The sequence below is a fragment of the Dipodomys merriami genome, unplaced genomic scaffold, assembly GCF_024711535.1.
Source record: "Dipodomys merriami isolate MVZ:Mamm:240054 unplaced genomic scaffold, mDipMer1.0.p SCAF_8, whole genome shotgun sequence".
Classification (NCBI taxonomy): domain Eukaryota; kingdom Metazoa; phylum Chordata; class Mammalia; order Rodentia; family Heteromyidae; genus Dipodomys; species Dipodomys merriami.
The window spans coordinates 7,234,388-7,252,682 of NW_027206401.1; the positions used below are offsets into that span (position 1 = coordinate 7,234,388).

The following is an 18,295-nucleotide window of genomic DNA, read 5'->3' on the forward strand; positions in this document are numbered from 1 at the left end:
ATAGGATAAAAGTATCTTTAACCTTTCCAACCTCAGCTCATGTCACACAGGCAGAATTTGACTTTGATTGCTTCTGATATTTTCCATGGTTAGTTCCTACCTGAAAATAGCTTTCATTTCCCGACTCTCAACTTGGCTCAGGGGCCAGCCTGCCAGGCAGCCTTCCCTTCCTCCCGCCTCACTCTCAGCCTCTGGCGCGTTGCTAGCATGGACTCATGCCCGCCTGGGGACAATTCATTTGTTTCTATGCCCTTGCCAACCCATTGTGGGCTCCTTACAAACAAGAGCTGGATTTTTGCTTTGGTCCTGAATGGACCAAAAGAGACCAGTATGAAGCAAGAATAAGAAATAAACCACTCAGGTAACAAACAACTGCACACTGTAGTAACCCAAACTAGGGGGAACTCAGAAAATCTTGCACCTAGATGCATTCAAATTTAAAAGTCACTTACTACTAAATGAAAGTATAAGTTTCCTTTATTATTGATCACATCTTCTACAAAAAAAAAAAAAAGAGGCAAGGATTATGTCTAAGTTTAATCGCTGTCAAAGCCAATCCTTAACTCCTTAGTTCTGATCAAGCCAACCAGGCCTCAAGCAGAGCCTGGGCCCCCACTCAGGACACAGGAGAAACCTGAACAACAACAATAACCTACACCAGGCCACACACCTTGAGTCCAAAGGCTGCATCCTCCGAAGCCAAGACTTCAACCTGAAATCATAAGGAGAAAAATGACTTAGGCACTATCAAAGCCTCACTGAGCCCCCCGAAAGGTTGGCTCTGAAGGAGAGCAGGGGAAGCTGGCGGGGGCGGGGCCGCCTTGTGCTCCCAGCCCTTCTCCTGGGAGTTCAGACTGGACAGGCTCCTGTGGGAGGAAATACCTGCCTCGGTGTGCATGTGTCGACAGAGCTCCTCCACAGGACCGGCCTCACCTACATCACAGGCTGCTGCACACACTTTCCCGTCTTCCTGACAGGCAGTGAGGGGAAGGCTCCTCCCTGCCAGCTAGTTTCACAGTGCTGGCCTGCTGCTAGTAGCTTCTTGTCCTGCTCAAATCAAAGTGGGCAGAGCTGAATCTCTGGAATGCTGCAGAGCCAGAGTTCCTGAAAGCCGCTCTGGAAAAGGCAGCAGGGCTAGGCAACAAGTTGCGAAATGATGGCACAAGTTCAAACTTGGCTGTCAGTCTTATACATTAGAACCCAGAGCTCATTAACATGAATTTTAAAAGCTGTGAGGAAAAAAACATGTACCCGATCATTGCTGGTTTTTAAACATCATTACATTCTGGGTGTAAAGCTTCTAACTTTGTTTACTACAAATAGCCAGTGTGTGACAGAAAATAGTTAAGGACACAAGGAAACAAACAAACCTGAATGTTGACAGTCAGAGGAAGACCATGGGGACGGGCATTTCACCAAGGGTTTTAACCCTTTTAAAGTAGGCAGATGGTGTGTATTTACACAGAAGACACACAGTCCTATCCAGTGTATTATGCTCCAAGACTCACATCCAAGATGAAAGTAGAGTGTTAAAAAGCAAATCCTGCTCCTGAACATCATGAAGGTCATGTTTCTCTCTCTCTCTCTCTCTCTCTCTCTCTCTCTCTCTCTCTCTCTCTCTCTCTCTCTCTCTCTCTTTCACACACACACACACACACACACACACACACACACACACACACACAGAGCTAAAGGCTGGAGCACACAGTGAAAGGCAGGCTGGATTAGGGAATGGAGGATTGAGAACATGAGCAGTCTCATTTTGATAAAAACCATATGTTGCTGATACCAAATATGATTTTAGGCTAAAGACTGAACTGTTGGATCAACTACAGTAGAAAATCCTTATACGAGTCACTGACAGCACTTCTGTTTATGCTTCCATTTCCAAAGCTAACTGTTAGATTTAGAAACAAGCCTTACTGTCTGTAGACTTTAGGCTTCACACAAAATGCTGCTTGCCTGTAACTTGTATGAATTGTCCAAGTCCTCTATAACATGATGTTACTAACTACAAATGTTTTGAAAATTGCAACTCCTGATCAACACTAAAAACTTCAATCAAAAAGAAAAGCACCAATTTGATTAAATACTGTGAACATTATATGACATTTCATTGCAAATTATGCACACACATCATATCTGTATAACAACTCAATATTTTAACCCTAATGTGAATATTTTAACATATGTACAATTACTCTTCAACATATTAAAGTTCAAGTTGGCAAAAAATACAGAATAAGTTCTGCATATTTTTACAGACTATAAAAAGTCAAGAAAACATAATAACAATAAAGTAAATTTTTAAAAAGTCAAGAAAGCAGTAAAATTCTGTAGCAAACAGGAATCTACTTCAATACAAGGTTTTACTATATTTGACAACTGGAGGTAAGTGCAGAGCACAGCTGTCATAAGACATTAGAACTCCCCATGGTGCTACCAAGCAGACAGAAACAAGGCTGCACCACAGACCCTGGGGAGGGCCGGGGGGGGGGGTGAGTGGAGTCCTCAAGTCAGCTCACCCTTCACCTTGGAGTCTGTCTCAAGTAGGGTTCAGAGACATCTTCTGAAACTCTTTATTACACTTTTAGTATGTTTAATTAAAGGAACTTTACAAAAAAATTTTGCTTAAAATATATATGCACCCTAGTTTAGTACCTTTTACATTCTCCATTTCTGTAAGGTTTTTACTATGATATTTACAAACAGAACTGATTTGAAAAACATGAGATCAACCTCACTTAAAATGAAGGGAACATCACTGTCACACAAGGTTTTCATGTGAAGTCTAAGAGCAGTTCTAAGTTGGAAGGAACCCCCCTCTAGTGGGAGTAAGGGAGTATTTCAACCTTCATAGAATTTTCAAGTAACAGTCATTAAACGTATCCACAGAAATTAACCAACGCTCCTTTAGTGATATCCTTCTAGTTTCTTTAAAATGAAAAGTTGACAACTATTTCACAAATATAAAATGCCTATAAAGTTTATGTACAAACTATAAGTACATGTGAGTTTATGTTACTACCCTATCAATCTCATTAAATTTAATTTGCTACAAAGCTATCACTATTTTAAAACAAGAATGTAGTCATGGGAAAGACTTTTTTCATATGCTGGGAAAGCACTGGCTTTTAGTAAAATATTAATTGTCTGCATCAATTATAACCTGCACTTATCCAATCTGGGATTAGAAAAACTCTAATTTGCTCACTAATAAACACATTCTGGATATTTAACACTGCAAGGTTTTATGCTTAATGTCCTAAGATAGTCATGAGGAATTTCCCCCAAAATACTTAAGTGAAATGTATTTACACATCCAGTATATGATTTAAAAAATTTAAATTCAGAAATGAGATGGTATTTCATTTGTGGTATTGTTTTTCTTTTTAATCATCAGTTTGGGGACATGAAGATATATATATATATATATATATATATATATATATATATATATATATATATATATATATATATAATCATGAAGAGATCTGAGGATCTCAATTTGAAGCTAGCCCAGGCAAACAAATACTGGAGACTCTTATCTCCAAATAAACAGCAACCCACAGCCCCTCCGCCCCCACAAGTGGAGGTATAGCTCAAGCAGTAAAGCATAAGACTTAAACAAAAAAAACTAAGCAGCAGTGCAAGGCCCCGAGTTCAACCTTGCATGTACCACCTTGCATGTGTACACACACATACACATACACACACACACACACACACACACACACACACACACACACACACACACACACACACAGAGCTACCTTCTCACCTATGATTCTGATTTCTAGTTTCCTGGCACCCTAGTCTTTAACATAGATGGAATTATTCTTAATACCTATAGTTTGATTTTATAAGTACTAGAGGAACTTGGAAAGGGCTCCTCCAGTATGAAGGGGTAGGCAGAGACCTCCTAACTCTAAGACAAGGCCCTTACTATTAGATCATCCTTATTCAAACAGTCTAAAAACACTGGTCTAAAACAGGATAAATGCTAAATATATGCATTTCCAGACAGAAATGCAAGAAACATGATTGCATTCTGACATAGAACTTGAATTTTGTCTTACAATAAAAACTGTTTTAACAGCCCTGTGAGATCTTTTTAAATTAAGACTAGTTGAAATAACTCAACAGTAACACAGAACATTGTTCAATAATGATTCTAGAAATGTAAGAAAATTTATTCCATGTTGGCAGGAGCTAAATGTGTAACAACTAATGCATATGTGCACAATGGGACTCCCTATGCTGTGATAGTTATGTAAATAAGAAAAAGAAGCACGGGCTGGGAAGGTGGCTCAGTGGTAGAGTGCTTGCCTTGCCTGCATGAGGCCCTGGGTTCGATTCCTCAGCACCACATAAGCAGAAAAGGCCAGGAGTGGCGCTGTGGCTCAAGTGGTAGAGCACTAGCCTTGAGCTGAAGAGCTGAGGGACAGTGCCAAGGCCCAGAGTTCAGGCCCCACGACTGACCAAAAAATAAAAATCATGCACTGTACACCTGTGTCCTCCAGCAAATTAGTGCCCATTTACACAAAAATCCAACCTGCTACAGAAATCTATTTAAATCTATTTAATTTAACTCTATTTAATTTGTGGTATACTGTTTATACATTAAGCATGAATACATAATAACACTAAAGTAATAATGGAATCGGTTAAATAGTATAGTGTAGCCACATGCTAGTGCATCCTACAACCCTAAAAACCTTAGACTTCAAAAAAAAATTTATGTTTTGTACTGATCTCAGGGCTTGAACTGGGCACTGCCCTTGAGCTTTTCTTTGTTTAACACCAGCACTGTATCACCTGAATCACATCTCCACTTTCAGCTTTTTGGTAGTTAACTGGAGATAAGAACTTGGTAAGATTTTCCTGCCTGGCTGTCTTCAAACTATAATCCTCAGATCCCAGCGTCCAAGTAGTTAGAGCTACAGGTGTGAGCCACTGGCGCCCAGCTAGGAAATATTTTATCACATGGGAAAATGCTAAAACTCAAAAGCAGTTTTAATATAAAATTTTTGACATTTTAAATATCCAAACTTACCTACATCATTCCTTCATGCCTTCTGTAAATTCCTCTCACACGCCATGCTGGAGAAATGCCTTTCTGTCTCTAAGATTTCTTTCTTTTTTGTGTGTTGATGGTCCTGGGGAAACAGGGACACCGCCTTGGCCAGGCAGGTGCTCCAGCACTCTAGGGACATACCTCCCACCCCTCTGGACATTGGCTATTGGCCAGGTTTCCTGTCTATACTCCAGGCTGCATTACACCTACTTTTGCCTTCCCTATGTCACTGGGAATGCCAAACCTATGTCACTGGGAATGCCAAACCTAGAGCACTGTCCAACCATATGCTTCCCCAATAGGTGGGGGAAAAGGCAGAGATGGAGTCTCTCAACAACTCAACCCCCCCCCCCACACACACACACACCAGGTGTTGAAAAGCCATTCCCTCTAGGATTACAGGATGGAGTCACAGTACACACAGCAAGTGTTACTCAGGGCTTTTCTTTTTTTTTTCTTTTTGGTGGTACTAGGGTTTGCACTCAGGACCTTGTGCTTGCTAGGCTACACATTTTTTTAAATTTAGATATTTGATCCATCTAAAATTTATTTCAAAATAACAAGGGTAAAGGATATAGCTCTAAGTTTACATTTTGAAATATCCTAATTGAATAACTGTGATGACAAATAATCTATTACTTTCTACACATTACAGATACTTATCCTGACCATAATTAAACATTAAAATGATGTGCTGCCTCAACTATCAGACAGGTTAAGAAAGACAAATTACCTAAGTGAGCTACTATTCAACCCAGAGGGGGTTGAGAAGACCGATAAGAATAAAAAGTAACTGAATGAATTTTCAGTCAAGAGTCACAATAATATTTTGAGGGTATTAGTAAAAATCTAGATTATTGTGGTGTCCAAAGATCACAAAAATATGATTCTCCTTACAACGTTTGCAGTATCTGTCTTGATGGGGCCAAGAAGACCAGCATACTAACTAGAACCTGCCTCCATAATAATATTTTTTATGTTCATTGTGAAAAGGCAGACAATAATAAAGCACTCTACAAAACCATGGCCCAGGATGTGAGACAGTTTAAATGACAAGTCTGTTTCACTATATGCCCTGTTATACATACACACAGGCAGGCAACACACAATGAAAAGAACATAAAACTGCCCTTGACTGAAGCTACGTGCGCTGGTGGCTGACACCTATAATCCCAGCCACTCAGGAGGCTAAGACCTGGGGATCACAGGTCAAAGGCAGCGAAGACAGGAAAGTCTGTGAGATTCTTGTCTCCAATTAACTACCAAAAAGACAGAAATGGAGCTGTGGCTTAAATGATAGAGCGCTGGCCTTGAGCAAAAGAAGCTCAGGGATGGTGCCCAGGCCCAGAGTTCAAGCCCTCTGTATCATGGGGAAGAGGGGAAGGGGGAGGAGAGGGAGGGTGGAAGAACACAACCCATTAAAAACCATATGAAATGAATGTCAGCATTCCTCTTGCTATTAATTCTCATTAGCATGCAGACCCACACTGCAGCTCAAGGACACACCCGCTAGAACTGCTCAGGGTTTTGGTTAGCTGGCAACAGAAAAACACATAACGATGCCTCATACTGTGAAATGCTACTGAGCAGAACAACCAATCTCTGAATGTACTTTAAATTAACTAAAAATAAATAGGGGCTCAATAAATAACAATGTTATATTTATACCACCTAAAAGCACACTATACTTAAGACTATTTAACGTGATCTACAACAATATGCATTAAAATTTTGCTTTTCAACACCAGTGATGTGTTCACAGGATCTCCTCTGCTAGCGGCACCTTCACATCCCAGGCCATGACATTTAAAACAAAAGCAGTCAGCACTGCGGATGCACTGCTTCCTACTGATCTTCTCTAAGTGAAAGAAAACACTTTTACTTCAGACTCCTTTGTATTATATACAAAGAAGAACCAAAACAAGAGCAAGCCATCACTATGCAAGGTGATCTGATGGCCCGTTCATCAAGGGAGTGTTCCTATGCCTGCACCTCTGGTCTGACCTTGGCTAGAATTTGACCGAGCCAGTGCACCAGAGGGGCGCACATTATACTGTGCCTCCATCTTGTCCACAGCACCCAGGGGCAACAGTGCATCTCTCGTCACTCTCTTGAAACTCCTATGTGTAGGTCCAGACTGGCTTGCAGGAGGACAGGAGACATGTGATCCTGTTACTGTCTTTTCCCAGTTATCAAAGCTGATTGAAGAAGGCAGACCAATTAAACCATCACGCAGCTGAGCCCAGACCATGTTATCAAAACTGCAGAAGCAGGACCTAAGCATAAATGGTGATGGGACTGGCCTTAGGAATTTGGTGGGTCACACAGCAAAAGCTAACTGATGCATGGCATCGTTCTATGCAAAGGAATGCTGCTGGATGTCACTCGCATCCTGGCAGTTCAGAGAGCACTTGTGGCACCCACAAAGTTCAAGGCTTCAGTGCAATGGCTTTCTCTGACCCGCCATTGGCCATAGCAAACCCTAGGGCCTCTGCACCTGCTGCTCCTTCCTTGGAAAACACACCATCTAACTGCTTATCTATTACTCACTCTTCAGAGTTCTCTCCCTTACTTGTATTAACTTGAAAGTTTTCCCACTTACTTATGTACAGTTTGTTTGGGGTTTTTTTGCTTACATAAAAGACAGGCCTTGCTGACCTTGCTCACTGTCACCTAAAAGTGTGATGCAATCGGTCCAATGGCTCTCATCAGTAATCCCAGATACTCGGGAGGTAACTGGAAAGACTGAGGTTCAGGGCTGGCTTGGGCAAAAAGTTAGTAAGGTTCAATTTCAAGCAAGTAGAAAAGTTTGTTAAGACTCCATCTCCAAAATAACTAGCAGAAAACTAAACAGAAGGCATGTCTCAAGTAGTAGAGTACACACACGCTGAGCAAGCAATCCGGGCCTGTTGGAAGAGGCCCTGAGTTCTAATTCCAGCACTACAAAAAGTTATTTAAAAACAAAAACTTGTCACTTAGCAGTGACATTTATGTCAAATTTTACCAAGTCTGAAAAGTATTTGGGAAGTGACTAGGATGAATCACCATTTTCTTGGTAGGGAGAGTAAAAAAAAAAAAAAGTTTGAAAAGTAGTCCTTGTGAATAGCTGAAATCAAACAGCAGAGACCAAATCTTCCTTCCTTCCTTCCTTCCTTCCTCCCTTCCTTCCTTCTTTCCTTCCTTCCTTCCTTCCTTCCTTCCTTCCTTCCTTCCTTCCTTCCTTCCTTCCTTCCTTCCTTCCTTCCTCCCTCCCTCCCTCCCTCCCTTCCTTGCCACTCTCACTGGGCACTGATGGCTTGCACCAATAATCCTAGCTACTTACAGAGGCTGAGATCTGAGGATGGAGGTTTGAACCCAGGCAGTTAAGTCTATGAGACTCTTGTCTCCAATTAATCACCAAAAAGATGAAAGTGGAGCTGTGGCTCAAGTGGCAGAATGCTAACCTTGAGCAAAAAAGCTCAGTGTCAGTGCCCAGGCCCTGAGTTCAAGATCCAGGACCAGCACAAAAAAGACAAAACAAAAAAACAAGACAATTTCAAGTACACAGACACATCTGCAGAGTTAATGGACTCACATGAAATATAAGCCTGTAATCCTAGCTACTCAGGAGGCTGAGATCTGAGTGAGGATTCAGGTTCAAAGCCCGCCCAGGCTAGAAAAGTCTGTGAAGACTCTTGCCTCCAATAAACCACCAGAAAACCGGAAGTGGCGCTGTGGCTCAAGTGGTAGAGTGCTTCCCTTGAGCCGAAGAGCTCAGGGACAGCGCCCAGGCCCCGAGTTCGAGCCCCAGGACCTACAAAAAAAAAAGCATCAACACAGAACTTCATAACCTGTATCACTTAAATGTACAAGCTCAAAAACCTAACAAGAGCCCTGCTGACAACTACCTATGGCAGTCTGTCCTAAGTGGCATTTGTTTTTGTTCTGTTTTGGAAGGATAGAAGGGAACAGGGGTGTAGAGCACAACAGTATATCCTGAAAAACATACGCTTAAAAAATACCCAAATAAGCCGGGCGCTGGTGGCTCACGCCTGTAATCCTAGCTACTCAGGAGGCTGAGATCTGAGGATCACGGTTCAAAGCCAGCCCGGGCAAGAAAGACCGTGAGACTCCTATCTCCAATAAACCACCAGAAAACCGGAAGTGGCGCTGTAGCTCAAGTGGTAGAGCGCTCGCCTTGAGCTGAAGAGCTGAGGGACAGCGCCCAGGCCCAGAGTTCAAGCCCCATGACCGACAAAAAAAAAAAAAAATTCCCAAATAGCTGGGACTTAAGTGTGGTCGGTGGGCAACAGCAGTGACGAACAGCCATGCCGGTTCTGTACAGGGCGCGCAGACCCGCCGAAGCCCGCTACTATTCACAACCACTCTTCAAGGTCACTCTCCGTGTCTCCTTAGACTCCGCCTCGACCTCAGCACAGACCCAAATTAAGCTGAGCGGAGGTAAAAGCCAGGGTAGGGCATAAGCAGCCCGAGTCCTGCTGGCCAACGCGGCTCCTCCGCCGGGCTCCGAGATGCCCCGCTGCGGTCCCACCCACCGCCCCCGGGACACGTCCTTCCAAGCCGTCAGAGAAAGCACCAGGGCCCCGCACGGCTTTGTGAGGGGCAGCGCCCAAAGGCGCCAAGGAAATATCCCCGGGAAGCGCAGGCCGGAGAGGGCAGGCTACCGCTCAGGCTTTCCCACCGCGGGCTGGCGGCAGCAGCCGCCGCCGGGGCGCGGGGAGCCGCCCGGCCGGGCTCCCTGCCCCGCAGCCCGGCCAGCGCCGGGCCAGCGCCTGGCCTGCGCCGCCTCCCCCTCTCGCCCCGCCCTCCACCGCCCGCCCGCACCCAGCTCCCCACCGGCGCCCCATCTCCCCATCCTCACCCCGCCCTCCGCCGCCGGCCCCGCCCCAACCAGGCCAACCACCAAGCCCCGCCCCAACCACTCCAACCGTCAAGCCCGCCCTTTACCACCAGCCCCGCCCCCAATAGCTCCAGCCACCAAGCCCCGCCCTCCGCCTCCGACCCCGCCCCCAATCACTCTAACCGCTAAGCCCCGCCCTCCGCCGCTGGCCCGAAGCCCCGCCGCGCCCCGGCCCCGCCCGCGCTCCGGGCGGAAGGAGGGCCCTTTCCAAAAGGCGGATGCCAATCATCCAGCCGTGGGAGCTTGCAAGGTGGTTCTGTTCCAGTCTGGGTAAAAGCCAGCCCCAGCAAGTAGACGTTTTCTGAGCAGGGAGGACTCGAGCAAAGGGCAGTGGCCTTGGCCTGGGGAGAACTGGCATGGCATCCCCGCAGTCCGCCGCCCTGAGTCAGCGGAAACTTGGTAAACTGGCCCAGGGCCTCCCAGCAGACCTGAGGGAGGAGCCCGAGGCGGTCCAGAGACCGGCAAGGACGCACTCTCCACCGCGGCCTGCGGGCGTGGAGCCGCCCGGGCTGGGCAGCCCGGCAGGCCTCCGGCAGTCACCGCAGGTGGGAGCAGGATTCGGGAGGAGGGAGAGGTGATCAGAATCTGCAGAGTCAGGGTTTGACCTTTCACAGGGCTTGACACCTTCTTGGTTGAGGGCCAAGTGGCTGGCTACTTAACCTGCTAGGCTATGAAAACCAAAGCAGACTATCTACCCTTCTGCTGGCTAGAAGGAGGCCTTCCTTCAAGCTCCTGTTTCAAGACCAGGCTCAAGCAGGGAAGGTAAACAGATCTGGGCTGGAATGGCCAAACAAGCAGGGCTGCAAAAAGCCAGTCAAAGCCCCACTTGGGGGCTCGGACCCTCAGCACAGGGCCTCCACTGCACCCCAACACCCCTGGCACAGACGCTTAGAAGTTGGGCTTTCCAGAATGGGTTACCTCAGTTGTCGATTTTTGCAAATAAGGAACATTCTGTCACCGTGATCATTAGGGTTATATATAATTTGCCATTTGTAGACACAAATCCCTGATCGTTTCAGTTTGGAAGAAAATTAAAGCAAAAGCAAATACAGCATAAATTTACATGTCACTAATTTAAAGATTTAAAATTTTGAGTTATAACCAAGAGCCATATGGAGAGACGAGACAAATCTTGGAGGAAAAAGAAAAAAATTAACATATAGTTTTAAATCACCACTGTTTAATATTTTTGAATCGCAATTTGATTTCAGGAATAGCTAACCAGGATTCATGCTTTATGACAGCATACCTCATTCAATTCTACCTTCTATTTATAGCACCAAAAACAAAGACAAAAAACAAAAACATGCATAGTAGCAAGTATGCTAAAATTAATTTTCAAGCCCTTCCAGAATGTTAGCACATGGGTTAATATAAAAGGTATTCTTACAAATTTTAGATTAAATACTTCATGGTCAAGTTACATGGTTATACATTTTCTCAATAAAATGATTTACCCATGTACTGTTTGTGGATTTTATTTGTTTTACATTTAAATTATACCAATTACGTATAAAATAAGATACGATATGCAAGGTTAGACTGTAAGAATTACGACTATCCAAATCAACTAGGCCAGTTGTTCATCAGGGAAAGAATCCTCAAAGCTTACTTTCATCCTATTTTCCATGTGACAATAATTTTCATACAAACATACTTGCTAAATGCTTCACAATTTTATTTCCAAGTTTTTAAAAACTATGAATATATTTCCTCCCCTGGCATTATCTACTCTCTGCCCTATTATCCACCAGGCATATTGGGCTTTTTGGTCTTCTGAATGGTTATCCATTTGTTTTATTTCTTTATCGTTGTCTAAAATGTGTGTGTGTGGGGGCGGTGTTTAAGAAGTCATAATGAGATTTTCAGATGGTTTTAATTTTAATAAGATACTGTGAAGGTAAGGCTATAGTCAGGAATACCCCAGATTTTCAATTAAACAGCACAGGTATATCATTAGCCATTTGACATACTCAGGTACATCCAAGGTAGCCAGTTCGAAAGGAAATTCAAGGTGTAGGTCACAGTTGGACACTAACCAATGTGGTAGCATGTGGAAACAGATGACTGTTGAGCACCTGATATAGAGAACTAATCTGAGCAGTGGAGAACAAGCAGGAAGACAAAGCCTAACAAAGAACCTTCCTGAATATCAACAAAAGTCCTTCTTTCCTTCCTTGACAGAGGCAAAAGCCACTGCATGTGAATTCTAGGACTTCAGAACAGCTTTTCCTCACTGTAAGGGAAAAATATAAGAACATAGGCTCTTAGGCAAGACTACTTAGGACTTAACTGAACCCCTCCCTCTCCAAGCTGCTCCTGATGACTGTTACAAGAATTCAATGAGCCTACTAGGTGTGATCTGTAAATATGAACAGATCACTCCCTAGGATCCTGTTTTTCAATCCAACCAGCCGCTAGTGTGGTTGCAGTGTCTTGCAGAGACCCTTTCTCTCTTTATCAGCCTCCATTACCATGAAGCTGGTGTACATGATTTCAGGCTTTTTCTCCACCATTTTTCAGAGTGCCGCCTATGCTGTCTTCAGCAAATACAGATTTGAATTTATTTTTCCACTTAAAATCCCCTACAATATATAAAGAACTGGGTCTAACGACACTCCTAACCTTGGAATAAGAGGCCAGAAGCAGTCTGCCCCTAATCTGCATGTGGGTTAATTCCCCTGATGTCAATCATGGATGTTAATCACAGTCTCTGGTGACCTGTATACTGAAGCAACAATGTTTTTTTCAGGCCTTTATTCAATCAGACCCCTCACTGTTCCTGCAATTCTGCACTTTTGATCTCACGTTTATTTTCCTGACCCCATCCTTAGGATATACACCAAACAAATGGGCTGGGCTGATAAAACTTCATACACAATGATTTTTTGGGGGAGGGAGGAGGGGTCCGGTCGTGGGGCCTGAACTCTGGGCCTGGGTGCTGTCCCTCAGCTCTTCAGCTCAAGGCTAGCACTCTACCACTTGAGCCACAATGCCACTTTCGGGTTTTTTCTTTTTGCTTATGTGGTGCTGAGGAATCAAACCCAGGGCCTCAGGCATGCAAGGCAAGTGCTCTACCACTGAGCCACCTTCCAGCCCCATATACAAAATGATTTTATTTGCTTGTATGTATGTATGTATGTATGATGTATGTATATATGTACATGTGCCAGCCATTAAGTATTTATGCGTACAACAGATTCATTTAACTACTGGATGATGTGAAAACTAGAGGACTAGAAATTCTCCCATTCCAGCAACGAGTCCTCACATTGGTACTTACACAGGAGTGGAGTGGGTCTAAGACCTGAAGATTATTTTCAATACATGTATGATAGCACTATTTTGGCTAAGACTCTCCAAAAAGTGGAGTTTTCTTTGGAACATTTTCTCCCTATTAAATCAGTTTCCATTTTAAAATGTTTAGGCTCTAAACATTTGGACTACAGCAAAAGGAGTTAAGAGATATATTTACTTCTAAGTATTGTGCAAAACACCTTTATAATGAAACACATTATAAATATGAGGTTCTATTTATTCATGGATTGTTCTTCAAAAAGACTGAAAATGCTGATTGTTGGTAGCTCATGCTGTCATTCTAGCTATTCAGGAGGCTGAGATCTGAGAATGGCAGTTCAGAATCAGCCCAGGCAGAAAAGTCTATGAGCCTCATCTCCAATTAACCACCAAGAAGCTGGAAGTGGAGCTGTGGCTCCAGTGGTAGAGAACCAGCCTTGAGGGAAACACTCAGGCACAGTGCCCAGGCCCCTGAATTCAAACTCGAGGAACTCCTGATAACCAGAAAGGACTGACAAGATCCTCCAGATCTCAGCTCTGAGGCAGTCAAGATTACAGGCAGTAGCCATCAGTGCCCAGGTAATACTGGAGTTTGAATTCAGCCTTGCACTTGCTAGACAGAGGTCTACCACTTGAGCTGTTAGATATAGGGACTCATATTTATGCCCATAGTTTGCTTGGACCTCATTCCTATGTATGCTTCCCAAGTGGTTGGGATGACAGATAAGCACCCACACACCCAAGTTTTCTAGGATGAGATGGGATCTCACCAGTCTGGTCTCAAATCAGCTAGGATTATACTTGTGAATCACTGCGCCTAGCAAAAACACATATTTTACAAAATTTCAGTCATTTTAGAAATTATGGTCAAAACAAACTAGCAAAAGAACATCTTTCTCAATAAATCTTTTGTGAGGCTCTCAGTATCTATTATTTCTCCATGCTTCCCTTTCCCCAACTCTTCCTACTCAGTAAAAACTACCTTTAAAACTTAACCAGAATAACTGCTGTGCTAACATAGGTTTGTATACTAAGATGTTAGAACAGCCAATCAGTAATAAGTTTATCTGCAGGGAACTCAATCAGGGTGGGGTGGGGTGGAAGAACTTGAGCAATTTTGCCCTACAAAAGTATGATTATACTTTTGTTAGCATGTATAATTCAACTATACATGTTAGTTTTCTATATTCTCGTAGTCCCATTAAGAAAGTAAAAAGAAATAAGGGAAATAATTTAATAGTATATTTTTAGCCCAATATATTCAAAATGTTACCACTTGAGCATTTGATCATATAAAAATGAGTGAGATGTATCAGGTTTTTTTGTCCCATGGTACGTGTTCATAAATCAATACTTTCAGCACATTTCAGCTTGGACAGCAACAGTCAAGTGCTCAACAAGCATACCAGACAGGTTTAATGTCTGAAAAAAATTAATAATACACTCAACTGTTTGGGACTTACTGAAGATAAATCTATATTAATGTGATGATTTTAAAAACTAGATGATGGTATACTGTGGGTGTGATTATCTTATTGATAGGAAGATGAAGTACAAGGCATTAAAGATCTATTCAGATTTAACACTGAAATGTTAAACATGTTTAAAAAGATATTGTGTGCTGATACTGGGGTTTCAACTCAAAGCTGGTATCTATCACTTGAGCCGCACCTCTATTTTTGGCTTTTTGCTGCAGATAGAGTCTCACACACTTTTTTGCCCAGGCTGGCTTCGAACTACAATCTTCAGATGTCAGCCTCCTGAGATGCAGGACTTGCACCAGAGTGTGTCTATCTGAGGGGTGGGCGTATACAACGGTGAGGTGGGAACAGAACGGTGACCGGCCCAACATGGGCAGGAAACCGGTCTGCAGGAGACCAACTGTACCCAATAGAAACGGGCTGTTGAAGGGCTTGCTGAAGGTGGGTCCCGTTTAGAACGAGGTAACCAACATTAGAAATGTCCATGTGACTGTATCATCTCTCAGGTTAGCATGCAGCTCAGTAGTGGAGAGCTTGCTTTGCATTCTCAAAGCCCTAGCTTAGACCCCAACCACTGAAAAGAGAGAAAGAAAAAAATGACTCTTCTCCATGGAGCTTCCATGTATTTCCTTATTAATTTTCTTCTTTTTTTGTTAGTACAACAATTATACAGTGTAAGGGATTTCTTTGTGGTTTTTCCATACATGTGCATAATATACTTTGAGTAGTAATAATTTCCTTCATACAAAAGCCTTCAAAGTAGTCCACAGCTCCAGAACTGACCCGACTGTGCCAAGTGCACACTGCAATGAGATGCTGCTCAAATCCCTTAACCAGTCAAAACCAATACTAATTTTCTCTCAGGGTCCCACTGATACCCAACCAACTTCTATATTCTTTGTCAGTTATAGACACACTCTCTTATCTCTGCCTAAGCTCCTATAATTATTCCTGTCTCCTGTATTGCTTCAGTCAAAACCCAAGCACTTATCCCTCTTCTCCATCTTTTCTGCTTTAATTCAGGTTTCTGTTATCTCTTTATTCTTTTTTTTTGGGGGGGTGGGGTGGGGTTCAGCCATGAGGCTTGAACTCTGGACCTGAACGCTGTCCCTCAGCTCTTCAGCTCAAGGCGAGGGCTCTACTGCTTGAGCCACAGCTCCACTTCTGGTTTTCTGGTGGTTTACTGAAGACAAGAGTCTCACAGACTTTCCTACCTGGGCTGGCTTATAACTCTGATCCTCAGATCTCAGCCTCCTGAGTAGCAAGGATTACAGGCATGTGCCACTAGTGCCCAGCTTTATCTTTTTATTCTTAAAGGCACAGCTCAAACTTACTCTCCAATCACTACCATATGCCAGACCTTATGTGAGACATTCTAAATCTAAAAGAAGTGTACAGAATTAAATGTTATCTCCTTTTCTCCAGTCTTATGAGTTGATAGCTACACACAAACTGAATTATTATGATCTAATTATTTTTGCTTTAACTTGTACATTCCTAGAAAATAATGGCATGTTTTTCTAAAAAGATGTTTTGCATCTTTTTAAAAAATTGGCATAATAGGAAGTGCAACACAGTGTTTAGTATTCAAAATGTATTTGGTAAGTTCTATTGAATAAATGTAATAAAATGTACAACGACTTACCACTCTTTGGCTTATAAGGAGACATAATGATTCTACTTGTGAAAACTGCGTCCTTAAACTTAAATTTCAGATAATCATGTCTACGAAATGCTAATTCAAGATGTAAGTAGCATTACCTTCAGACTGTACTATGCACATGGCAACTCAGTCTAGAATGTCCATTATCAAGCTTAACATCTGTAGAGTGACCAGAAAAGCTGAACAATGGCAGCCTGTGCTTATAATCCTAGCTACTCATGAGGCTGAGATCTGAGGAATGAAGTTCAAAGCCAGCCTGGGCAACAAATATTCCAGACTCTTTTCTCTAGTTAATCAGCAAAAAAACCAGAAGCAGAGGCTCAAGTGGTAGAACTCCTGCTGTGAGTGGGAAAACTTGAGTAAGAGTGTGAGGTACTGAGTTCAAGTGCATGCACCACAGCAACGACGACAACAACAGTGAAGGGCCTGGAAGCTGCGCTGCGTTACTGAAGGAAGGGCCTACATAGCTCTGGAAATTACAAGGAACATTTACCTGGCAGGTCCCAGGTTATTAGTGACTCAGAGTGAACTTCCTTTACTCATACAAAAGCTAATTTTCTAACTGAACGGATGGGAGTTCTGAGAAAGAATAGAAAATGAATTGAGGCAAGCTGTCAAGGAAGCAAATACAGAATATTGAGTTAGTCCAGAGGTTTGGTTGTGAAAACCAGGATTGCAAACTAAGTTAACAACCACAGGAGATGACTCAAAAGAAATAATTTGCCCAGAATGTGACCACCAGAATTTTCAATAATAGCTAGAGTGCAGACAATGTGCAAGGCTCTTGTTAACAGGTAATAGCTCATACCTGGCCAACCCCTTAGGCACAAGCCCCTTAACAATTTCAAAGGTCAGCAGACTTAGTGGTAGAAAATACAATGCTGTCTTCAACCAAGTTTTGTACCCAAAAGAAAGCAAGCTTAAACGCTGAACCACCAAGACCAAAACAAATATTCAAGCATTGAATATGTCATCAAAAATTTCATGATGCCAAAGGTTTTATGTGTGTACATTAACAACGAACAGAACGTCAGGCATCAGTGGCTCACCCCTGTAATCCTAGCCTGCGCAGGAAGGTCCATGAGACTCTTATCTCCAGTTAAATACCAAAAAGAGTGGAAAGGCAGCTGTGGTTCAAGTGGTAGAACGCTAGCGTTGAGCTGAAGAGCTAAGGGGCAGCGCCTAGGTCTAGAGTTCAAGCCCCACGACCACCAAAAAAAAAAAAAAAAGAGCAAAACCAAGCCATGATCTCCAGCCAAGTACTGAGTGCTAGCTTTGTGTTCATGTACAGACCCATGTATCTGACTCATCTGATTTTCACCTGTCACTTCTGTTCAGGGCTGCCATTGATTTCTCTTTGGCTGGTATCTGATTTGGCTATAGTGGAAACAGTCTAGCCAGTTTAGGAAAAAATAGGCCAGTCTGGGCAACAAATATTGAGTGTGCAAGTACTATTCTGTCTTCAGCCCAAATGTTCATGTGATACGAGCCAGTGTGAGGGTTGGACTTCAAGGTCTGTGTACAAGACACACTCAGGCTCATGACAGTCCCTTTTCCAAGTGTTCACTAATCTGGTAATTCCTTTTGACTAGTCCAATGAAGTACATGCAAAGAACTAACAATACATTTAACATTTTTTAAATCATACGTTGCCAAGGCCTCAATCAGGGTACAATAGTTCTGATGCTAAATTCTTTTTCTCTCTATTACTAATAACCAGTCAATACATGGTGGAAAGTACTGGGATGCCCTTGGAATGTGAGTATCTTAAACGAGGGTGCAACTTTGAAGGCACTGACTACATCTGCCCCATCACAAAACTGGTAGGCAGCGTTAAAGGAGAACAACACTTCAAATCTATGTGAAAACACATCCTT

At 43.0% G+C, this 18,295-nt stretch overlaps 1 protein-coding gene across 5 annotated transcripts in view; it reads right to left on the bottom strand.

The window, feature by feature from the left end:
• Window positions 1-18,295, bottom strand: part of Arid1b (AT-rich interaction domain 1B) — a 334,344-nt gene that overhangs the window by 145,854 nt on the left and 170,195 nt on the right. For 3 of the 5 annotated variants that reach the window (XM_070010547.1, XM_070010545.1, XM_070010546.1), the window contains exon 5: window positions 671-712. The exons of the other annotated variants lie outside the window; for them this stretch is intronic. In XM_070010547.1, coding sequence (XP_069866648.1) covers window positions 671-712 — 42 coding nt within the window. The remainder of the gene's footprint in view (window positions 1-670; window positions 713-18,295) is intronic. 5 annotated transcript variants of the gene reach the window in all.